General features: G+C 37.8%; 1 protein-coding gene across 4 annotated transcripts in view; it reads left to right on the top strand.

The window, feature by feature from the left end:
* Sp3 (Sp3 transcription factor) overlaps positions 1-25,916 on the top strand; it is a 45,191-nt gene that overhangs the window by 8,291 nt on the left and 10,984 nt on the right. For all 4 annotated transcript variants that reach the window (XR_015683265.1, NM_001427405.1, XM_087653663.1 and 1 more), the window contains 1 exon segment: positions 919-2,278. Coding sequence is in view for 3 of the 4 variants with exons in the window: in NM_001427405.1 (NP_001414334.1) it covers positions 919-2,278 (1,360 nt within the window). In the remaining variant the exon portion in view is untranslated.

The following is a 25,916-nucleotide window of genomic DNA, read 5'->3' as shown; positions in this document are numbered from 1 at the left end:
GCTCTCCTAATTCACATGACTTGGTAACAGACTTCATGCTGTTTGTGACTCCCTCTTCCCCCTATAGTGCCTGATATCATTTAAAAAGTCTTGTTATATAGCCCAGGCTTGCCTTAATAGCCCAAGCTAGTCTTAAACTTGAGGCAGTCCTCTGCTTCTGTCTCCAGAGTGTTGTCATTACAGGTGTTTTCTATCTGATCTGAGTTTATTTAAAGTTTTTTTGTTTTGTTTGTTTTTTGAGACAGGCTTTCTTTTTGTAGCCCTGGTTGTCCTAAAACTTGCATTATAGATTAGACTGGCCTTGAACTAAAGATATTCATTTGCCTCTGCCTCCCAAGAATCAGGATTATTTAAATATTAAAATTTAAATACTAAAATTGTTTAAATAAGCCAGCTTATTTAAATATTTTTAGCGAGTTGAATAGTCTTTGTACTCTGTCCTGTTTATAATCTTGCTTATGCCCCTCTGTTTTATACAGTTTAAAGACTGTAGGTGAGTGATTAAAAGATCAGGCATTATTGCCAGACACTGTATGTGCACCTATGTAGTTCCAGTTTATTCAGCAGATTTGGCTGAGATGGGAGAATTATGTGAATATGTGAGTTTCAAGATGAATTTGGGCAACAAACATAGTGAGACCTTGCCCACCTCTACCAAAAAGTGTGGCTGTAATGTAATCTAGAATATTCTGATCAAGACATATGCCCATTTAAATAGGATGTATTATGCTTTTAATGACTTACATTAAGAAATGAAAATTATTATGGTATGTATAATGCTGCTTTTGTGTTAGAACTCTTGTGTTAAGATGGCTTTTATTTTTCACATAGTAGAATTTAAACCAGGTGAGGTTTTTTGCAAATTGGATTAAGCTGTCACAAATAATACATCACAACATTTTTGTTTTCTTCATCCAGACAGGTGATTTGGCTTCTGCACAGTTAGGAGGAGCACCAAACCGATGGGAGGTTTTGTCAGCTACACCTACGACTATAAAAGATGAAGCTGGTAATCTAGTACAGATTCCAGGTGCTGCTACTTCAAGTGGGCAGTATGTCCTTCCCCTTCAGAATTTGCAGAATCAACAAATATTTTCAGTTGCACCAGGATCAGATTCATCAAATGGTACAGTGTCCAATGTTCAATATCAAGTAATACCACAGATTCAGTCAACAGACGCTCAGCAGGTTCAGATTGGCTTCACAGGCTCCTCAGATAATGGGGGTATAAATCAAGAAAGCAGCCAAATTCAGATCATTCCTGGCTCTAATCAAACCTTACTTGCCTCTGGAACACCTCCTGCTAATATCCAGAATCTCATACCACAGACTGGTCAAGTCCAGGTTCAGGGAGTTGCAATTGGTGGCTCATCATTTCCTGGCCAAACTCAAGTAGTTGCTAATGTGCCTCTTGGTCTGCCAGGAAATATTACCTTTGTACCAATCAATAGTGTCGATCTAGATTCTTTGGGACTCTCGGGAAGTTCTCAGACAATGACTGCAGGCATTAATGCCGATGGACATTTGATAAACACAGGACAAGCTATGGATAGTTCAGACAATTCAGAAAGGACTGGTGAGCGGGTTTCTCCTGATGTTAATGAAACTAATGCTGATACAGATTTATTTGTGCCAACATCCTCTTCATCACAGTTGCCTGTTACAATAGATAGTACAGGTATATTACAGCAAAACACAAATAGCTTGACTACTACTAGTGGGCAAGTCCATTCTTCAGATCTTCAGGGAAATTATATCCAGTCGCCTGTTTCTGAAGAGACACAGGCTCAGAATATTCAGGTTTCTACAGCACAGCCTGTTGTACAACATCTACAACTTCAAGATTCTCAACAGCCAACCAGTCAAGCCCAAATTGTGCAAGGTATTACACCACAGACAATCCATGGCGTGCAAGCCAGTGGTCAAAATATATCACAACAGGCTTTGCAAAACCTTCAGTTGCAGCTGAATCCTGGAACTTTTTTAATTCAGGCACAGACAGTGACCCCTTCTGGACAGATAACCTGGCAAACATTTCAAGTACAAGGGGTCCAGAACTTGCAGAATTTGCAAATACAGAATACCGCTGCCCAACAAATTACTTTGACGCCTGTTCAGACACTCACACTTGGTCAAGTTGCAGCAGGTGGAGCCTTGACTTCAACTCCAGTTAGTCTAAGCACTGGTCAGTTGCCAAATCTACAGACAGTTACAGTAAATTCTATAGATTCTACTGGTATACAGCTACACCCAGGAGAGAATGCCGACAGTCCTGCAGGTGAGTCTTAATGATATGTCACTCAGAGTGCAATGGTAATACACAGGAGGACTTTGCTATATCCTTGTGTTTATATATAGGGGGCTTCATAGTATCTTCCAAATTCTTTTTGAAACTTTGTTTATTTGAAGTCAAAGATTTTCTACTGTACTGGTAATAGTTTTCTTTTTTACAACAGTTACTTGTTTTAACATCTGATTGGTACTATCAAGCATCATACATTTTTATTTCTTTAATTTGGCAGGAGAATGCCTATTGGTCTTGGTATGGTATGAATTTGACTTCTATATTATGGAGAGGGAATAAAAGAGTAGTTAGTCCAAGGCTAGCCTGGAACTTGCTATGTAGACTAAGCAGGCTTTGGACTCAGATATGCCTACTTCTGTCTCCTCAGTGCTGTGATTCAAGGTTTGTGACACCATGTCTGGCTGAATTAAATGTAGTATATATTTTATTTGGGTGGAGTATCAGGTTGGCATAATAAAGCATGATTCTGGGGCTTGAGAGTACTTAGCTGTCTCAGCCCCTAGGTATGTGATTTTGACTTAGCTGTTTTTCTCTGGCAGAGTCCATTTCATCTCTGTGTAAAATGTAGATGTTAGACAGAACAACTATGAACTAGAAATAGAAACTATGTACACCCAACATTCTTTGATTTATTTATTTATTTATTTTTTTGTGATGTGGCCATTAAATTTGGTTGTCAGAGATAGCTATTGATAAGTATATATTCTAGATGTTTCAGGTCTATTCATTGAATGTTTTGCAAGCACAACTAATGAAGCTTAAAAAGTAGCATCATCGTTACTTATTAATGTTATTTGTTTAGATAACAAAGAATATTTTTGTTTTGCACTAATTCCTTTTATAACTTTAATTCTTCTACTTCATATTTAGATATCTGTGGAGGTTATACTGTTTAAACTTTCCAGTCTGCTTCTAAAGTCTTGAATTGGGGCACAGAATTGAATTGAAGTAATTTCTATCATCACTTTTTTTTTTTTTTTTCTTTTTTTTTTCGGAGCTGGGGACCGAACCCAGGGCCTTGCGCTTCCTAGGCAAGTGCTCTACCACTGAGCTAAATCCCCAACCCCCTATCATCACTTTTAATGAATGCCTTTTCCCATTCTCTCTCCTTTGTATTCTTACAAATTTGTTATATATGCCTAGAAAGATGAATTTATCCTTGGATTTCAGATTTTCGTTTAGAAATTATTGTATCTGGGTTTTCTGAAACTAGTTAGAATAAAATTTTCCTTTCTCTCTCTAAAATAAATGTATGTGTGTATATATGTGTATATATGTGTGTGTATGTATATACACATATGTGTATGTGCGTGTGTGTATACATATATATATATAATTTTTTAAAATTTTTAAATATTTTTATTTTTTTGACATAAGGTTTTCCTGTAGCATCAGCTGGCCTCAGACTCAGATCTGCCTCCATCTGCTTCCTGAGTGCTAGGATTAAAGGTGTGCACCACTATTAACAGATTTTAGAATAGAATTTTTCAAAATTTGATCTGTAAACTTCTAGAGAGCCTGAGAATCCATTCAGCAATCTTTTTCCTAATATTAAAAAGTTACTTGGTTTTCATGTCACACTGACTGATGGTTAAATTTTAAACTCAAGACTAGAGGCATCTTAACTCAGTGGTTAAGAGCACTTGTTGTACGTGAGCACTAGTTCTGATCCCAGCTTGTTGGGTGACTCACAACTACCTGTAACTCCAGCTCTTAAAGGCCTGGCATCTTTTCCTGGCTTCTGTAAGCCCTGCACATTCGTGTGAGTGCATATACATGCAGACACAGGTACACATGTATAAAGAAAAAATCCTTTAAACTGTATAAATGTTTATTGTATTCTTAATGACTGTACTTTTTAAAAACAAATTAAGGGTTTCCCTGAAAGCCTACTTGATAACTCAGTAAAAAAACGTTTACAAAATTTCCAACTCTTGCACATTGCATAACTTTAAAAGGTAATAGCTTTTAAAAAATTATTCTCTGTGTGTTACTGTAGGCGAGTGATGTGCAAACCATTGTGGTGTAAGGCAGGCTGGGCTTTAATTTGCAGACCCTTCTGCTTCAGACCATGCCTAGCTTGTTTTCTCTTTCCTTACAAGACTTTTGTTTGGCAAGTATATCTTCCTAAACCGTTCGGTGGTTCTAATGTGATGAGTTTGTTTAGCTGTTTATTTACTTGATTCTGGAGTTTAAGCCTGGGGCCTGATACATGCATAGGCAGGCACTCTTTTAAGATTTATTTTTCTACTTTTTAAAGGTATTTCTTTGTGATTTAATTTTATTTTTTATATACATTGGAATTCTGCCTGTGAATATGTCTGTGAGGATGTCAGGAGGCCTGGGACTGGAATTTCTACAGACAGTTGTAAGCTGTCATGTAGTGCTGGGAATTGAATCTTGGTCTTAACCTCTGAGCCATCTCTCCTATCCTATTTTTCAGTTTTATGTGTCCCCACAACTCTGAGTGTGAAGGGGTGGGGAGAGACAGACATCATGGAAATTTTAATATGAACAAAATGTTTTTGTGAACTGCAGTCCTATTTAAGAAGTTAAAAAGAGAATCCTAGACTGGGGGTGTTGCTCAGTGGTTAGCATACAGCAGGCTTTGCATTTAATCCTTTTGTGTAAGAACTACTTGTGACAGACATCTTAAGACACAAGCTGAGGTATTTATAAAGATTCTGAAGTATAATCCACATACACAACTTGTCTTAAAGCATACATACAATTCAGTAGTTTTCAGTGTAGTCATATATCAGTCCTTGTTCTTTAGCCTCTCATGTGTTGGGGTACAGACATGAGCCACCATGCAGGACACATATTTTGGACTTGTGTTGATTATGAAACTAGGCTGGGATACATTGAATGCTTCCAAGAAGTTACCTTCAGATGTTATTGAATAGAAACACTAGCTTAAATGCAAGGCAGGATTTATTTTTTGATAGGTAGTCCAGAAGCAAGTAATAAAAGATAGTATAATTTCATTTGGAGAATATTAAGTCTGTATGTTTGTAGGTATGGATATTGTAGATATGAATGCAGAGGTTGGTTGATGTTGAATTTCTTTCTTGATGATGGTAAGGTCCACCTTAACCTATTTTCTTTGATTTTTGAGACAGTCTGTGGGTCTGGTGCCTACTGCTTGGTTAGAATGGGTGGCTGTGAGCCTCAAAGGATCTTTGTTACTACCCCTTTCCTAAGGTCACAACCACATGGGACGCTGTCTGGCTCCCCTCACCTCTCCCTGCTTTACTTTTTTCTTTTTATGTGGGTATTAGGGATCTGAACTTGGGTCCTAATGCTTGTGCTGTGGACCTTTTACTGGCTGAGCTATTTCCCAAGCCCCAGTGATATTAGGTTATTAGGAAGACCTTTTGTTTATTGTCTTTTTAGGTGGCAAGATGGGGAAGTGAAAGCTGGGTTTAATAGTATATATGGCATTTTAGCACGCACAAGGCCCTGATCCTCAGCATTAAAAGAAGGATGGGTAGGAAGAGAAAGAAATTCTCAGAGTAAAAAGGTTTTATCTGTTTAGACATAGATACTTAGGTGAAAATGCATAAAAAGTATGCCCTTGTATAACATTTTAGTTTGGGTAGATAAGAATTCAATGTCAGTTTTCTAAATTACTGGAGAAACCCCCAAACCAGTGCTTTGTAATTGTCTAAAAAGTCCTCAAAAACAAAAACCTTTTAACTAAACCTTTATTCCAGCCTTTAAAAAAAAAATTATGAGCATACTGTAGCTGTCTTCAGACACACCAGAAGAGGGCCCCATTACAGATGGCTGTGAGCCACCATGTGGTTGTTGGGAATTGAACTCAAAACCTCAGGAAGAGCAGTCAGTGCTCTTAACTGCTCAGCCATCTCTCCAGCCCTGATTTTTTTTTTTTTTTTTTAAAGTGAAACTCAAGCCATTGACTCAGCAGTTTTAGAGATCAAGGAATCTAATACAACACAGCCTAACTACTAACTTAATACCTACTTAGGAAGTAGTGTAATTACAGGCCAAGGAATTTCCTGTTAGGAAGGTTACTGAAACAGAAGTAGATGGTGGTTGGAAAGGGACTTGTGATGCCAGAAAGAAGGCATAGTGGAACAACCATGTTTAAGTAGACAAGCAGGATAATGTAGGATACAGGCATAGGGTTGGATGTAGTAGTGAGATAGTCATATTGTGATTGTTGTGACTGGGGAGGGATGTCTTCCCTAACAGATGAGTTGATTAAAAACAATCTGGCCAAAACAAAGCAAAAAAAAACAAAAAAAAAAACCAACTTTTTTTTTTTTTTTTTTTTTTAATAGAAACTAGATGGTAGGAGGACAGATATCACACATTTGGGAAAGAGGGTATGAGATGGTTGCTTGAAGAAATTAGAGTTATAAAATGAGTAGTTTTAGTATTGGGAACTCTTTTGAGTGATAGTGTATTGTTCTAGTTATTTTTTTTTTAATATTTTTTATTCACTTTTTATTTGAGTACAATACTGTCGCTGTCTTCAGACACACCAGAAGAGGGCATCGGATCCCATTATAGATGGTTGTGAGCCACCATGTGATTGCTGGGAATTGAACTCAGGACCTCTGGAAGAGCAGTCAGTACTCTTAACTGCTGAGCCATCTCTCCAGTCCATTTTTCTAGTTATTTATAGCGCAGGTATAATTTGAGGCGCAGGTACAGCGTTAGTCTTTATTCCTTAGTAGAAACTTTATCCAGGATTTTTGATTGTATGTTGTAAGCTATGCTTCCTCCTCGATGTTCTCATTTTGTTAGTCTGGCTTGTGGAGTCTGCTATGAAATTGGAAAACACTGTATCTTCCACACTTGACTTTTTCTCTTTCTAGTACTTTTAATTCTTTAGACATACTACTTTTTCTTTCTTTTTGTTTGTTTGGTAGATTTTGTTTTTGTCTTAGAGTTTATCTATATAGACCAGGTTGGCCTTGAACTCATAGAGGTGCTCCCACTTCTGCCTTCTGAGTGGAGGATTAAAAGTGTTTATTACTATCTCTGGCTGACATACTCATATTTTAATAGAAATACTCACATAAAACACAAGTTTACAAGACTACAGAAGAAGTTTAAAAACTATTTTTCTGCAATTCTTTTAAATTTTCCTTTAGAATTGAGTAATATAAATGTATACACACACACACACACACACACACACACACACACACACGAGTGTACCTGTGGGTACATATAGCATGAATGAAGAAAATAGAACAAGAAAAGCTCATCAAGGGGTTGGGGATTTAGCTCAGTGGTAGAGCGCTTGCTAAGGCCCTGGGTTCGGTCCCCAGCTCCGGGGGGGGGGGGGGGGGGAAGAAAAGCTCATCAAGGGATGAGGAAGGAGTGAATACAAATAATTGACATGAGTTCTGAAAGAGGATATGAAACTAATTGTTTTTCAGATTCTAATTCTGTCATGGATTTTTTTGTTCTTGGTGGTGATGGATAAAATATTCAGTACTAGAAGTGTAAAATTTAATGTGAAACTTGACAGCTTCTTTTTTTTTCTTTTTTTTTTCTTTTCTTTTTTTTGGAGCTGGGGACCAAACCCAGGGCCTTGTGCTTGCTACTGCCACTGAGCTAAATCCCCAACCCCCAGCTTCTATTTTTAACATTATTAATTACATATAAATTCATTGAATCGTATGTAGATTTTGGGCCTAGTTAGTTTTGGTGTGTGATATTAAATTTTGGTATGTGATATTTTATTTATACTTTTTAAACAATAAAGTTTATAAAATAATAAAATTTTAGAAACAGCTCTTTGGTGGTGGAGGTGGTGGTGTATGCCTTTAATACCAACACTTGGGAGACAGAGGCAGGTGACTCTGAGCTTGAGGGCAGCCAGGGCTACAGAGAAACCCTGTCTTCTTGGGTGGGGGAAACAGAAAACAAAACAAAAATAAATCAACAAAAAGATGGAATAAATTGAAAAGTGCTCCCCCCCCCCCCAACCAGGGTTTCTTTGTACCTTTGGCTGTCCTGGAACTTACTCACTCTGTAGACAGGCTGGCCTTGTATCTGCCAGTTGTGCCTACCAAGTGGGATCAAAGGCAAGTGCAACCACTGCCCTGCTGTATCATCTTTATAAAGCAAGATCTTTTCCTTCCTAGTATTTGACCTTGTTACTACCTATTTTTATACCCATAGGCTCCCTAGTATAAGGGTAAATTCACAGACATTACCGTGCCTGCGTGTTCTCTTGACATGTCTGGACATATATCCTCCTCCTGAATTACAACAGATTGTGGTATTACAAGCTATAGCTGTTCCATTATCAGTGGTAGTCTTTTTTTTTTTTTTTTTTTTTTTTAATGTGCAGGAGTGTTTTACTTGCCTGTATGTGTGCACCATGCTCATGCTTGGTGCCTGAAGAGGTTAGAAGGCCTTGGGTTTCGTGAATGTGGAGTGACAAATGGCTGTGAGCCACCATGAGGGTGCTGGGAACCAAATCTCAGTCTTCTAGAAGAGCGGCTATCTTAACTACTGAGCCGTGCCTTCAGCTTTATCTTACCTCATGTGTGAGTAGACATTTTGGGCTATGCAAAAGTTGTTAAAAGATGAGATTTGGGGGCTGGAGAGATGGCTCAGTGGTTAAGAGCACTGACTGTTCTTCCAGAGGTCCTGAGTTCAATTCCCAGCAACCACATGATGGCTCACAACCATCTGTAATAAAGTCTTTTTAAAAAAAAAAAAAAAAAGATGAGATTTTAATTCTGTTGGGAGGAATCTGTAATGCTCAGGTTAGTGAATCTTGTTCCTAGTAATATTTTGGGCAGTGTGTGACTGTGAACTTGGCTTAAAAGTGGGAGAATTTTATTACCTGTGAAAATCTTGCCAGATGGATTGTTCTAGTAGACAGACTCTGTACTGGTTTGTCTCTTGTATTTTGAAGAAAGTAGTTGTTGAGTTTTGGGTAGAAGTAGTCGTTCATAATAGACTAAAGTGTTGGTTCTTATATCTGAAGGAGAAAGCTCATTTTTATAAAAACCTATGAGTCTTACATTTTGGTTGTCTTATTTGAATAAATACAGAGAAAGGGCTCAACAAACTTGAGGGTGGAAAGGTTTGTTTTAAAAGAATGTTTGGTCAAATAAATAGTTCTTTTTTCATCACTGGGTGATCTGTAAGAGGACTAGGTACATGTTTGTATTCTCTAGTTTGCTGATTTGTGAGCCAGTTATACAGTATGAAGTTGTCCTCAATAGTGTTGTGTAACTGGCAAGTTACTAAGTTATATGATACAAATGAAGAGGTTTTTTTAGTTGATAGGGAGAAGGCAGAACTTTAATGAGGAAGTCTGTATTCTAAGAGAGATACTATGGCAAGATACTTACTAGTGAGTGAAAAGATGTAGGAGCCTGTTCAGCAAGCAGGCCTTTTATTTCCTGCATTGTTGGTTGTGAACCTAACCTGTAAAGGCTGAGCCATCTCTCCAGCGTGGGCTTTCTTTTTCCTTATGTTTTGCTTTGGGCGGTTGGTTGGTGTTTTTGAGATAAGGTCTCATTGTACTCTTTGTATAACCCAGGTTGGCCTTAAACTATGAAGCATCCTGCCTCTGCCTCATGAGTGCTAACATTACAGGTATGCCCGCCCTGGAGACAGTTTAATCATTTCTTCCTGTTTTCCACTCCAGCCACCAAATGATGTGTAAGATGTAATATGCAAATTAAGTTTCTGTGAGAAATCTGGTGCAAGACCTGTTCAAGGGAAAAAATGCAAAAGTATGCTCCTGGGTTAATTTTGTGGGACTTCTTATAACTAGTAACTTATATTTATTAGCCAGGTGGCGGTGGCACACACCTTTAATCCCAGCACTTGGAAGGCAGAAAAGCAGGCAGATCTCTTGAGTTCAATGTCAGCCTAGTTTACAGAATGAGTTTGACAGCCAGGACTCTAGAGAGAAACCTTGTTGGAGGAGGGGGATGGTGTTACTATTTTCTGTGTGTGCATGTACTCCACTGCCATGAATGTGATGGTGAGGGCAATCTGTGGAAATCAGTTCTTCATATCTGATACAGGGATGGGCTGCATGAACATAGACCTATTGAGCTGTCTCACAGTAAAATTGGATAGGAGTGGAACACTGAATTTTAGTGGTAAGAAATTTATCTTTTCTGGGGGTAGGGGTAGGGGCAGGGTCTTACTATTTAGTCCTGGCTGTCCTGGAACTTGCTCTATAAACCAGTGCTGGGATTAAAGGCGTGTGACACTACGCCTGACTTAGAAATGTATTATTTTTTAATTTAGGATTGCAACGGTTTGAAGAGGAGTAACATGAGTAATGAATGCTGGAAAACACTTCGGGAATAAATTGGAACTAGAAGAAGCTAGTACTAAAGGTAGAAGGCTGTTTCAGTTACATAGGATAAAGTCAAAGGAAGTAAGAGTATTAGGTATTGAAACAGTGAATTTATAGGGTGGGTGAATCCGATATTGTTGACAGTTTAAAGAGTATCTTAATCTGGTTGTGACAAGTAATTTGTTGCCTTGAAATGACTGGTAATAGAAGTGAGGACACTGAGTCTAGAATATAAACAATTAAATAGAAGTTATATTCTTGAAGTCAGGAGAGAAGGTAAGTGACAAAGAAGATAGGGTTGGGTGGAGGTGCAGGTGGAGCTGCGGTAGCGGTGGTTTAGAGTGCTTAGTGCTTTGCAGAGGACCAGAGTTCAGTCCTCAGCACCATATCATGTAGCTTACAGTTGCCTCTAACTCCAGTTGCAGTGAATCCAACACCCTCACACAGGTAGTGCACATAAACTTAACACAGATGAACACACAGAATTTTTAAAGATCTTATAAGGATCTAACAAGTTTCTGTTTGAGACAGGGTCTCTCTATGTAGTTTGTCTGTCCTGGAACTCACTGTGTACACCAGGCTAGCTTCAAAACTCTGCCCTTCAAATTCCTCTGCCCTCCCAAGTGCCAGGGTTAAAGGCATGTGAGACCTGGGTGAAGACAATTTTGAGGGTAGACTGGGGACCTTAAGTTAACTGCTGTCAGTATATGAAGGTAATTAAGTACATTTTCTGTAACTTCTCTGATGCTGTGTCAGGATGGTTAGTGTAAGATTCCTCTTTCCTTGGTATCTGTCAATGAGAAGCTTAGTTTAGAACAGTGGTGGAGCGTTTTGGTTTGAGTTGGTTTGTGTATTAGTTTTCTACTACTCTGATAAAACACTATGACCAAGGCAACATAGAGAAGGAAGTGTTTACTTGTGTTTACAGTTCCAGATCGATAAGGGTCCATTATGGTGGGCTAAGGATGGCAGCATCTAGGCATGGCCACTGGAACAGCTGAGAGCTCAACTGAAAAGCAGAGGATAGGGAATGCTGACAGTCTTTGAAACCTTAAAACCCACCCTCAGTGACTACCTTCAATAAGGCCACCCTTCTTAGTCTCTAAACAGTGCTACCACCTGAGGACCAAGTACTCAAATGCCTAAGAACTCAAGGGGCATCTTATACAAACCATCACAATTGAAATTTGACTTTATTATCTTTTTTTTTAAAGCAATTTCACGATTGCCTACTATCATATTTATGTGCTTTTAAAATTATCTTAGTCTTATAAGTTAGAGCACTCAAAAGTCTGGAAACAAAGATGCTTTATTTAGCAGTGAAGAACATCTACAGCTTTACCAGAGGACTTGAGTGTAGTTCTAGCACTCACATGGCAACTTAAAACTGCCTGTAGCTGTAGTTCCAGGGAAGACAGGAGCACTCTCTACACCTATGCATGTACCAGAGGCAGACGGACACACACACTGTATATGCATCCATACAAGCAAAGCACATAAAATAAATAAACCTTTAAACTTCAAGTTTACAAGGAAAAATTAATGGCTGTTTGAAGCGAACACGTCTAATTAATATATAGCATCCTATATATTAATGTCTGAAGATGCTTTTTTTTAATCCTTACTACTTACAAGTTTTTTTTTTCTTTTTCTCCCCCCCCGCCCCCCCGGAGCCGAGGACCAAACCCACACTTATAAGTTTTTATTCTTAGTATTTCTTGAAAATCAGCCATTACCATGAATCCTCAAATATCTCAATTCTTTTGTAAATGGTTATCTGTAAATGGAGCAGAGGGCAAACATTCACTCCTAGGAAAGGGAGAGTTCAGCCTCACTTGTGAGACCAGAGCACTGGCTTTTTAACTTCCTTGAAAATCTGATACTGATCTTTATATTTTGAGTGAGTAGACAATTGATTTTTAGTGTGAAATGTGAGCCGTTGGAAATTGTTAAAAAACTGTCTTTAGTGCTACCCCATCTCCTTACTTTGTTTCCTTCTGAGACAAGGTTTTGCTGTGTAGTCCAGACAGGCCTTGAAATTTTGGCTGTCTTCCTGTGTGCTGTCAGGTGTATATTAATGCTTAACTAATTCTCTGTTTTCCTTTTGAGGAATGGATGTAACTTTTCATCTAATTTTCAGAGTCTTGGTAAGAGAAGTTGTGAAGAAAATTGAGGTTTTGTTTGAATAGTGTTGGAGCTGTGTTAATATCTTCTTGTGGCTTTGTAAGTCTTCAGAACCTGTGTTAAAGGGAACTATTTTTACCTGGTAAAGAATCTTGCGTGTCTTACTTAGGTCATGGGTCATGTAGTTGGTTGTAAATCAGTTGTTCCATGTAGTATAGATTGTAACCTCACCTATTGTTTCCCTTTTCTCCTAACTTCCTTCCTCTACTACCCTCTGTACCTCTCTCCCTTCCTCCTCTCTCATCTTGGGGTTAAGTCTTGCTATAATCAAACCTTGTACCACTGAAGTAAAAGTTTATGTGTTGAGGGGGGAAAAGGAAAAGTTGGGATAAAATTCATTGAAAATAGTAAGTTTCAAATTATGACTAAAAAAAAAAACTGTCTAGTTGGGTAGTGACACATATGCCTTTAATCTCAGCACTCAAGAGGCAGAGGCAGTCAGATCTCTGTGAGTTTGAGGCCAGCCTGGTTCTACAGTGTAAGTTCCAGGACAGTCAGGGTGACAAATGTCTTAGAAACAATCAGACAAACAAACAGATGTGAAAAAAAGTCTCTAAAAAGTGTAGTAGTCAGGACTGCTGTCTGCTTTGCGTGCTCTTCCCACAGCACACCCAAGTTGAGTACAGTTGTGTAGTATGCTTTGATGATTGAAGGTACACATGTCTGTTCCATCATGATTGATTTGTGAGGAAAGCTTGAAATACAACACTAGCTGTTACACGATAGATTTTTTTTTAAGATTTATTTATTTATTTATTTTATGTGTATGAGTACACTGCAGCTGTCCTCAGACACATCAGAAGAAAGCATCAGATCCCATTACGGATGGTTGTGAGCCACCATTCGGTTGCTGGGAATTGAACTCAGGACCTCTGGAAGAGCAGTCAGTGCTCTTAACCGTCAAGCTATCTCTCCAGCCCTACATGATAGATTTAAGTAAAAATATATCTTTATTTTAAGCCATTGTAGTTTTAGGAATTATTGATCTCTTTGATTTTAAGTGCTTGAAATAAGTGTAGACTAAAATATGAAAAATATAAATTGAATTTAGAAGATTATTAAAATAGAGTATAAAAATTTCAGGTTTGTTTTTCAGTTTTAGAGTTTTCATGTGCCCTGGGCTAGCCTTGAACCCTGTAGGTGAGAATGCCTTGAAGTCCTGTTCCTTTTGTTTCTGTCTACAAAGTGCTTTGGTTACAGGCATGAACTACCTTGCCTGGCTCAAATTAATAATTTTTATATTGATCATGGGTTAAGTGGAATAGTGTTAACTTTTACTGCTTTTTACCGACTTGACAATTGGAAATTATATGTGTGACTTTCATTATGTATCTGTTGGGTCCTACTTAAGTTATAGCCTGCTTTATTAAAAATTGATAGGATATATATTCTTATAGAAAACCTTAAGTGTAGCATTGGCTCAATGTAAACAACTGTTAAAAGATGGTAATGTGCAAAGGAGAAACATTTGGTAAAACTTAGTTGCAAAAACTTAGGCAGCAAGGACTTGTCTCTGTTTTAGCGGATGAGCTTGGGAAACAATAGTTTAGCTGCCATTGGCTCCAGCAATCTCCTGAGAAAGAGGTGAAGTAGACAAGAATTGACCAGATTTTTGAATAGGGATGAGATTCCTGCCTCTGAGTAGTGAGATTAAAGGAGTATGACTAGAAACAGCAATGCTACTTAGAGATGAAGTGGAAAAAACATTTTAGGAAATAATTGAGTCAGTCCTTTGGAGAGGATCCACTCAGTTATGACCATCACTCGCTCTCGTTGTTACAACAGGAAAGAGTAAGGTCACTCAGCAGTTTGCCTTTCAGTTCAATTAGGAGAGAGGAAAAGGACACTAAAGGTGTTGCTTGCCAAGTCTGGGGAAGTTTTAAGTTGAGAGATCAGAGAAACCTGATAGACTGAAGGCAAAGCACAGGTTTTGGGAAAGGTGTGGTTTGGGCACTGGCATTTGGAACTCAAGCAGATGTAACTTTTTCAATTGTGTAGCTGAAGAAACCACAGACCTGGATATAAGTTTGAAAGAGGTGTAATTTCCAGGTTTATGTAGCCTGGCCCTTCTCTTCTGTATTGAGGCACCCCTCAGTAGAGGTGAGGTATGTTGTATGTGGGAAGAGTAAGTTGAATTGAGTTTGGCCTGCAGAGGGACTTGGGAGACAAATTCTTCTTTTTTTAGGCACATGATAGAGTTGCCCTTTCTTGTACTCATTGACATTAGATGTGGCAGCATTCTTTTTTATGACTAGTAAAATGAGTGAAAATTAAGACGAGGCTATAATTTGCCATATCCCCTATGTCATCCTTGATAAGGGAATCTCAGAAATATTCTCATTTGGAGCCTTGATTCTTAACGGACTATTAAGGAACGACTCTTTGTTACCTTGAATTGATGGTGTATAAAGACTTTTTTTGGGTCAAACCAGCAGGATGTTAGTATTGTTTATTGTAGAACCACCTTACTAGTACTGACTTGGTGTGGTAGAATATAATTGTGAGGAGCTGGAGTGATGTCTCAAGGTTAAAGGCACTTGATCTTGAAGAGAGAACCAGGGTTGAGTTCTCAGCACCCACCCATCAGGCATGTATACAGGCAAAACACCCATATATATAAAGTAAGAAATAAATAAGTCTAAGGAAAAAAAACCTCAGCAACAACAAAGCTAGAATCTGGAGATTTTTAGTGTTCTAAGTACTTTGTAATAACTATAACTTAACTTTTAAAGTAGGGGTATTACACAGTAATTAATATCCTGAGCCTTCTGATACAGAAGGTAGATAATATTTAATTGATTTTTTTGAATCATTTCTGTGCAAAGTATATTACTCATTTCTTAAATCATGCCGTGAGAGTTGAATTTTAAAAGTACTTTAAAATGATAGTTATTTCTTGAAGTAGTAAGTAATACTCTTCCAGTGTTAAATTTAAAAAAAAATTAAGATTTAAAAAAATTTATAATTCATACTTAATGAAAAGAATCCTAGGTTACTTGAGTTTCAGAAAATGGCTTTATATACTGTGCCATTACTGTTGTATTTTAAATTATAAGAATAATATGCAATGCCTAGAGAACACTACTAAATCTAGGTGGTTGGTTTGAGACCAGATCTCAGCCCAGACTGGCCTTAGATTTACAGTCTTCCTCTTAAATGCTGGAATTACAGTAGGAATATGCCAATCAATGTCTGGCTAAAACCTATTATTTTTATGGATATTTTAATTGCTTATTACAAACCATTAAGTTTGAAAAAGAGTTCTTACAATGCAATTGAAATAGAATAATAATAAAATTCTCCTTTTTTTGAGGCAGAGTCTCAAACTTGGAATCTTTTTGCCCCAGCCTTCTGAGTGCTGGGTTTGCAGTTGTGCAAGGAGTACAGGTGTGCACCAGCATGCCCAGTGCTCCATTTTGTATTCTTGGTGAGTAGCAGAAACACATGGCTAAGAGTCTGGAGGAAGATAGATAGATACTAAATAGGCGCTACAAAGCATTTGATCATGGTTTGAGAAGTGAACGTTTACAAAACATTGTACAATTTAGGACTGTTTTAATATAAATGACTCATGTTCTTAATAATGGGTGTGGCTTTAAAAAGAATATCCTCAATTACTTACACTAAGAAAGCAGTTTATTTCTGTTATCTTTTGACAAGTGGGTGTTTGAGGAGATGGGAAGAAAGCAAGGTAAATTAGGATTCCATTTCTGCTATAATTTTGAATCACGATCAACTTTTATGTCTTAAGTTGGAATATTTAACCTATAGTCCTAATCATTTTCAGATCATTAGTTCCTAAAAATTGAATCTATTCTTTTTTTTCTTTTTTCCTCCATCTTTATTAAATTGTGTATTTCTTATTTACATTTCAATTGTTATTCCCTTTCCCAGTTTCCAGGCCAGCATCCCCATAACCCCTCCCCTTCCCCTTCTATATGGGTGTTACCCTCCCCATCCTCCCCCCCATTACCGCCCTCCTTTTTTTTTTTTTTAAAGATTTATTTTGAGTACACTGTAGCTATCTTCAGACACACCAGAAGAGGGCATCGGATCCCATTACAGATGGTTGTGAGCCACCATGTGGTTGCTGGGAATTGAACTCAGGACCTCTGGAAGAGCAGTCAGTGCTCTTAACCCCTGAGCCATCTCTCCAGCCCAATTGAATCTATTCTTAATATGAATGTTTGATACTGTTAGGATTTGAATGGTGTGAGTTATGGTAGTTTCAAATAAATCACTTGTTTTTTTTTTTTTTGGGGGGGGATAGCAATTACGAATTACTGAGACTTTTTAAGTCTAGGGAGAACATTAGAACTTTGGATTAATTTTAAAAATATTTTTTAAACTCTGGAGAAAAGGGGGGAAATTAGTATAGCTTCTGTGGAAAAGGTAGAACCTTAGGGAAGAATATGTAATTCTATAATAGTGCTGAACATCTTTCATTATTATTTTAGACTTCTTTGACATTGATTTTTTTTTTTTTTTTTTTATCTGCGATTTCTAGAACAAGTCCTCTGTAAGTGGGAGACATTTTTAGTTTTTGCTTTGGTTGTGGTTAAAGAAAATGACATTAATTTTATCATCCTTTTTTTAATAGTGTTTGTTTATTTTGCGTGTGGGCACAGGCAAGTACATGTGCAGCGTAGTGGAGTTAGAGAACAGCTTTGAGAGCTGAGACTCCTCCTACCATGCAGGTTCTAGGGATTAAGGCTTGGGTTTGCTGTAGTTTCCGTCCAGCCTTATCTGTTAAGCCATCATGTTAGTCCTTAACTGTTTTTTAAGTATTCAGTTAAGTGTGTTCATGTTGAACAACAGAACTCCTAAGATTTCTGATACTGCAAAACCACAATTCTGTATGTATTCAGTACCAATTTCCTGTCATTCTTGTCCTTAGACTGTAGCAGTATTCTTTCTACTTTCTGCTTCAGTAATTTTGGCTACTTTTTCGATACTTGATGTTGATGGAATTTGTGTTTTGTTATTTGCGTATTTCAATTAGTGTACTGTTTTGAGTCATTTCTACTCTCTAGTGTGTAGCAGGATTTAACAGACTGCATACTACTATGCTGTAGTGTGGGGTATGTAGCCGTGTCATAAGGTTTATCCCAGGTTTAAAATCATTCTATCAGACTGCACGCAGTTAGTGTATATTATACAGTGGGAAGCTAATAATGCTCCTGGTTTTAATGGAAAGATCTGATGTGCTAAGGTGTGTGTGCGCGCACGTGCACTCTTGCATACTCGGGTGTGGCATGTGGTATGGCTGATGTGCTTGTGGAGGTCAGTGAGTTCAGAGTTCAATGTTGACTGTCTCACTCAGTTCCCTTCCTCCTTCCTCCCCCTCTAGCTCCCCCAGGAAGTATCTAACTATATATTCCTGGCTGGCCTTAAATTCATAGAGCACTGCCTATCTTTGCTTTTAAAGTGCTTAGATTAAAAGGGTAGATAACCACATCTGGCCCATACCTTATTTTTGAAGTAGTATTTCTTAAAGAACCTGGAATTCACTGATCACACCAGAACAGATCCCCACCCCTGGTATCCTCAGCATTGGGATTATGGGCATATACCATTAAACCTGGCTCCTTAAATGGGGGCTGAGGATTTGAACTCAGTTCTACATGAAGATCGTACCCACCAAGCACATCTCTCAGCCTCAGAAATTTATTCTTAAGGCCTCTATATATTTTTTCAATATTATCGCCTTTGTCCATTTTAACCGTAACGTAAGGTAAACTAGCTTTTTGTTTCTTTTTCCTTCCCTTCCCTTTCCCTTTGTGTAACAGCTGTGGTTGTAGCTGTCTTGGAACTCAGATCTGTAGATCAGGCTGGCCTCAGACTCACAGAGATCCACCTGCATCTGCCTTCCGAGTGCTGGGACTAAAGGTTTGCATCACCATGTTTGGCAGCTAGGCAACATCTTTAAGGCATCATCTAGAAGAGAATAGTAACATGGTAGTTGGGGCATGTAGTGAGGTATATTAAGTGCTTATGGCGCACAAGTATTAATAAATGTATTAACTATCACTGCCTAATAGGTTAGAACACTGTTCTTTACCAGGTTAAAGAAAGTGAATCCAGTATTAGTTTGTTAGTTTACTGCATTGATAGCAGGTCACATGATCCCTTTCTCATATTTGGTAAGGTGACAAAGTGGGATCTTTTATAGGATATTTAGAAAGCCTGTTATTTACTAGTATATGCCTTGTTTGTCTTTGTGTTTAAATAGGTTGTAGTGTCTAAATTTGATAGTAAGAATAATTCGTTCCAGAATAGTCTTTATGTGGATAGAGAAGCTATGGTGGTAATCTGAAAAACTATGGTTAAAGAAACAATATTTAATAAGGGATTAATTTTAATTGAGACAAAGTAAACAGTTATAGAAGAGTAGTGATCCAAATCTAAGAAAGTAGGCTTTGAGGGAATGTTGTTTACCCTTAAAATTGAGATAATGCAGCACATGTATGTATATATTATATTATATAATACATACATACACATATAAATACATACATACATATATAGAGAGAGTAATATTTGGAAATACCAAAATAAAATTTAGTTTTGAAATCTCTTCTTTAGAATCAAGCACGGTGACTCATGCCTTTAAACCAGCACTTGGGAGGCTGAGACAAGCTCCACAAGTTGAAGGGCAGCTTGGACTAAATGGTGAATTTTAGGCCATCCTGGGCTACTGAGACCTTATAAACAAAACAAAAAATAACAAATTTATCTTGGATTCTTTCTATTAGATTAGGGAAGTTAAGTTTCTAGAATCCACATCTGTCTATAATATGAAACTATCCCCTTTAAAGAAAAGTTGGAGAAAAGTTTTTTGATAGCTCTGGAGTGTCCATAAGAACCTGAAGTTAGGAAACCTAAGTAAACGGTGGGCAGGGTTTTGTAGGGCATCCTGTAGTTCTGAGTGTGGTTTCTATAGCAGGTGAGAATGATTAAAGGGAAGAGGAAATAAAACTTTAAAAATAAATAAGTATTTTCATCAGTGCTTTTTAAGGAATTAAAGGCAGAGAATGTGAAAGACTTCGATAAACAATAACCATACACTTGATAAAGAAGGTCTCATTTTTTTTTTTTCTTTTCTTTTTTTCGGAGCTGGGGACCGAACCCACTGAGCTAAATCCCCAACCCCCAAGAAGGTCTCATTTTTATCAACACTGCCTCACTTTGTATTACTCCACTGCTAGCTATTTCTGTTACTATATATGTACATTCCAGACTTAACAAAGTAGTCAAGACTGTAAATAGTCTATAGCTCTATTGATAAATAGCTCCTGGTTTAGAAAGAGATAGGATGTTTTTTCTGGTAATACTTATAATAGAAATCCAGATGTCATTGATATTGAAAATTAGTTTTATCTTGTATTCATGTTGTATGCCTCTATATGTGTGTGTCTTCTGCATGTCTCATTACATTTCTATTTTCCTCTTTGACATTTCAGCTCTTACCTGTGCAGGGACTTTTTTAAACATGCATTTTCTACTACCCTTAACAAGCTTGTCTTGCAGTTAGGTCTTAAGAAACAACCACAGTCATAGGACAAATACAGTGTTTGTAATGTTTCAGACCAGAGGGAAACTTAACCATTTTGAGGAAGATAATAGCTCTTAGTTTTAAATCTGCTATGAAACAACCTTGAATTTCTGTGTCTTAAATTTTTAAATTTAACTTTTTCTTCAACATTAAATAAACACATTTACTTTTTAACTTGCTGACATAAATTGTACAGGAATGCTACTCGTGGTATGCTATTTGATATAAAAGCTAGTTTGTGGTTTTTTTTTTTTTTTTTTTTTTACATGTTAACATTTACTATTGTGGGCCAGCCTGGGGAATGCCCTGACATATATTTATGTGTGTCTGTACCCAAGGAGGTGAGAGAGATGTTGACTTTCTAATGCTAGAGCTCCAGGTAGTTGTGAGCTACCTGATGTGGGTGCTGGGAATTGAACTCAGGTCTGTCCTCTCAAGAACAGTATGAGCCACAGAGTTGTTTCTCCAGCCTGACATTTTCTTTTTTCTTTTCTTTCTTTCTTTTTTTTTTTTTTTTTTTTGGCTAGGTTTTTTTTTTTTTTTTTTTTTTTTTTTTTCTTTTTTTTCAGAGCTGGGGACCCAACCCAGGACCTTGTGCTTGCTAGGCAAGCGCTCTACCACTGAGCTAAATCCCCGACCCCCAGCCTGACATTTTCTAACTCATGTTAGTCAGTTTCTAGTCCATGTACTGCCTAGCATAGTCAAATTTGAAAAGGTTTGTTTGTTTGCAGTTGTAGAGGCCTCAGTCTGAAGAGTTGGTTGGCTTCGCCCTCTTTGGGTGATAGCACATAGTTCTAAGGTGTATCTGGTAGATCTTAGGGGTTCACTGTTTCCTTCAAGCATATGCACACAGTGACCCAAAGGTTTTGTTTGTGAACCCAGGCTAGCCTTGAACTTAAGTGCTGGGATTACAGGAGTTTATGCTGTCCATGCTCAGCTGTCTCCTCTTACTGATTTTGTAGTGTCTCAGTTCTTATCTATGCTGCATTCCATGTGTTTGAATATCAACCATGTACATTAATGACAAACATAGGTTGGTGAGCCAGTATTGTACCCTAACCCTGGAACTCTTTGCTATCATTGTCTTCATTTGATATTTTAAAACTTCCCCTCCTTTCCTACAGCTTGATACCTAAGTTAATGGCAGTTCTTTTATCTTGTCAGTCACTAAGGACAGACCCTTGAGTGTCGTTGACCTGTTTGTGTTCTTGTAGCCTATTATCAGAACTATGCCCAGTTTTCTTTGGCTTTCCTTTCAAAATATTTCTTGACTGAGTCATTCTGCAACCTCCTTATCAACACCCTAATTTCTGACCCACCCGCCCGCCCTCCCTCCTTTTCTTTCTTGTTTAAAGACCTGATCTCATTGTGTGGATCAGATTGGCTTGAACTTCACTATATAGCCTACGCAGGCTTTGATCTTGGGATGCTTCTGCAACAGCCTCCTTAGTACTAGGACTGCAGATACGCATCAAGGCCAGTAGACAATGCCATCTTTTGCTGTAGTTTGTTTTTAAGACTGTGTAGCTCTAGCTGTCCAAGAACTCATCACATAGACCAGGCTGGCCTTGAATTCACAGAGATCACCTGCTGCTGCTTCATAGTGCTGGGCTTAAAGTCTGTGTCACTATATCTGGTAATGCGCAGTAGTAATTTATAATAACTTTCCAATATAATTGCTGTTCCTGTGCTTGTCTGCCATTTTCTTCTAGCAGACTTTCTTCAGTATCCAGGACAATCATGAGTTTTTAATAAAATCCTGTTTAAATATTACCACTCCTTTCAGTACTTCTCAGAAGAACATGTGAAGGTCTTAAACTATCCTACATAATAATGTATATATATCATATGTGGTTCTCTTCCTTTGCCTACCCCATTTTTACCTCTTTGATTTATATATTGTTCTCCAAATTGATTATACTCTCCGCATACAGACTGCCCTCCCCTGCACCTCCCTGACTTCATCAGACATATCTCGCTTGTTTTTCTTTGTGCGTTGGCCACACCCGCTCCATTACCATCTTTAGGTCAGATGTCACCAACTGGCAGAAACTGTCTCTCTCCACTGTTAAGAATAGTAATTACTCCCTTCTCTTCACTTCCTGTTCCTCCTTAGCCTTTCTTCTTCCATATCTTAATTGCTGCCAAGTGCTGCCGGCTTACTTGTCCTCTCCTAATTAAAAGGTAAACCTGATAAATACATGAATTTAACTTTGGTTATCAATTTTTCTCCTTAGAACCTAGAAGAGTGACTTAACATGTTTGAACTGTTTATGTATTTGTTGAACAAATAAAATTACATTCCAGACTTCAAGTTATGCACATAGTTTTTGAAGATACCCTAAATTTCTGGGTTTCAACTCATATAAGTTGGGGAAAGAACTAGAGATGCAAACACAAAGAAATTGAAGTATAATTTTCAGGGAATATATAAATCATGTACCTTAACTTTATATTTTAAAAGATAAACACATTAAACACAGATCAAGAAAGTAGTTCTTCCAGCAACACATAAATCTTCCTATATCTAGTTATTATCTATTTTGGAAGTATCTTCTGTTTGAGTGGCATATTTGTTATGTTTGGTGACTTCTACATTGACAAATGATTACTAGCCAGTCACACATTCTACATGAGGTGTCTCGGTGGTGCATATTAGATACAGAACAATTAGCTCATTATAATATTGTTTTTACTCCCCTAGAATCCTTCCCTGACATTCGGAACTTAATCCAGGAGAAAATAGAAAATTAATGTTACCTTAACTCAATAGATATAATTATATTTTTATTTAGGAACAAAATTTTGGCAGGTGAAATGCAAGTTGACTTAAGAGAAAGAGATGAAGGGGCCTGGCGTGCACTACAGGTGTTGGTGCAGTTGACGGTGTGAATAGTTAAGTTATTAATGCCAAGGAGGTAGATGCAAGTTTTGTTTTGGTTGGACAAAATGTGTTGAGTTTGAACTTGACTAAGCTGTGTTTGTCCGTAGAGTAAGAAAGAAAACTAGAGGGGCTGGGGATTTAGCTCAGTGGTAGAGCGCTTGCCTGGCAAGCGCAAGGCCCTGGGTTCGGTCCCCAGCTCCGAAAAATAGAAAAGAAAAAAAAAAAAAAGAAAAAGAAAGAAAACTAGATTGTTAATACCTGTTTTGTGACATTCTTTAAGCATGTTTTGAAGGTTCAGAAAGAGAATTAGCAATAGAAAACAGTAGGAATGTTCTAAAATAGCGGTTCTCAACTTGTGGGTCAAGACCCCTTGGGCATGTCAGACAACCCTCTCACAGGGGTGACATGTTAACCTGTATATATCATATTTACATTGTGATTCATAACAGCAAGATTACAGTTATGAAGTAGCAACAAAAATAATTTTATGGTTGGGGGTCACCACAGCATGAGGAACTGTATAAAAGGAGTGCAGCCTTAGGAAGATTGAGACCCACTGCTCTAAAATATCTTCACTCTGAGTCAGATTGTTTCCCATTCTTCTCCATGCTTATTTTTGTGTCTTGTTATCTAGCTGGTCTTTAAATCTTAGTGGTTCCTATCCAGATAGATTTTCTTTCTGTCTATCTCTTTGTTTTTTGAGAGGCAGGGTGTTATGTATAGTTCCTGTTGGCCTGCAGGTTTATGTAGGCCAGGCTGGTCTCAAGGTCCAAGTAGTCTCCTCCCTCTGGCTCCTAAGTCTTGGAATATAGCACTTGCTTTATTGTACTTCTATCTTTTTAAAAATCCTTTTCTTTTCCTTTTAAAAGATAGATTTTGGGGTTGGGGATTTAACTCAGTGGCCCTGGGTTCTGTCCCCAGCTCCGAAAAAAAAAAAGAAAAAAAAAAGACAGATTTTTACACTGGAGTTCAAGCTGATCTGGAATTCATTGTACAGTCCATGCTGGCCTTGAACTCAGTCCTGTCTCAACATACATTTTTAAGATATATCCTAATAATGTCCCCCACCCCGCTTTTTTTTCTGAGAGTGTAACAAGTGATATTGAATAAACACAAAAGATTGAGACTTAAATGGCATCAGTTTTTAAAAACATCTGATAAAATTCTCATTTTGTGTTTGTGCATATGCTATCTATAAACTGTCTTTATTCAGTGTGTTAGAGTCAATACTGTAAAACCACAAAATTTGTGTGATGTCTGTCTTATTACAGTCGGACACTACACAAGGGCACAGACTATGATCTATAATATTTGGAAAGATTTTTATTTCTGATTCTCTGTTAAAAATACAGAAGGAGCAAATTGAATATCCTTTATATTTTAAATTTTCAGCACCAGATGAAACACACTACATATAAGTTCATACTAGGTAATTATTGAAATACCTGGATTAGTGAATGGTGTTTTTAATCTCTCATCTAGCAGGAAAAAGTTGATTGCTCTGACAGCTAAACCTTTTAAGCACTCTCTTGATTATTATCTCTTCCTGGCATTTTGACCCTCCCGACTCCCATACTAGGTCTTTCTCATAAGCAGTGAAACACAGTCATCTTTACTGTCTCTCAGAACAGAGCACTTCTTGTTTAAACTTTCAAACTTCTCTATGTCTCTCAAACACTTTTTTTTTTTTTTCCGGAGCTGGGGACTGAACCCAGGGCCTTTTGCTTGCTAGGCAAGTGCTCTACTGCTGAGCTAAATCCCCAACCCCTCTCAAACACTTTTAAGAAGTTGTTTATACTTGTTTTTCTTTAAAGATATTTTTTACCAAGATTATTTTGGTGTGTGTATGTGTCTTTGGTGTGTGTGTGCGTGCGTGCGTGCGTGCGTGCGTTCGTGTGTGTGTGTGTGTGTGTGAGAGAGAGAGAGAGAGAGAGAGAGAGAGAGAGAGAGAGAGAGAGAGAGAGAGAGAGAGAAAATAGGAATATGAGTATGCAGGAACCTGACTGCAGATATACATAGCATCCAGAGGTTTCTAGTCACAAGCAGTTGTAAAGCTTCCTGATGCGTGTGCTAGGAACCAAACAGGTCTTCTGCAAGTTTAATATGTTCTTAAAACTACTGAGCCATCTCTCCAGTCCCTTGTTTTGTTTTGATAAGAGTCTTTTTTTTTTAAATGTAGACCAGGTTGGCTTCAAATTTATGAACCCCTTGCCTTAATCATCCCAGAGATCTGAGACTACATGTGTCTCACATGCACCCAATTATACTTGTTTTTAATGCTTTCTTGCTCACTATTTTACCTTTGGTTATGTGTATGTTTTGATGGTTGGAGAGGTGGCTCAGTGGTTAAGAGCATGTGCTGCTTTTGCAGAGGACTCAAGTTAGATTCTCAGTATCCATGTGAGGTGGCTTATAATTGCCTCCAGGGTTCTAATGTCTTTGACATCCACAGGCGCCTACATTCACGTGTACTTACATAGATACATAATTAAGAAGAAGAAAAATAAATTTAAAAGAATAATCACGTGTGAATATTTGTGTGTGTGAGTGCAGGCACCCTTGGAGGTCAGAAGAGGCTGTTGGATACCTTGGAACTGGAACTCTAGGAATTTGGAACTGCTATGTGGGTTCAGGGAACCAAATCACAGCACTTAGAAGACAAAGGCAGCTG

The sequence above is a fragment of the Rattus norvegicus genome, chromosome 3 (genome assembly GCF_021556685.1).
Source record: "Rattus norvegicus strain SHRSP/BbbUtx chromosome 3, alternate assembly SHRSP_T2T, whole genome shotgun sequence".
NCBI lineage: Eukaryota > Metazoa > Chordata > Mammalia > Rodentia > Muridae > Rattus > Rattus norvegicus.
The sequence above is the reverse complement of the archived record's forward strand: the minus strand, read 5'-3'. Positions and strand labels throughout refer to the sequence as shown.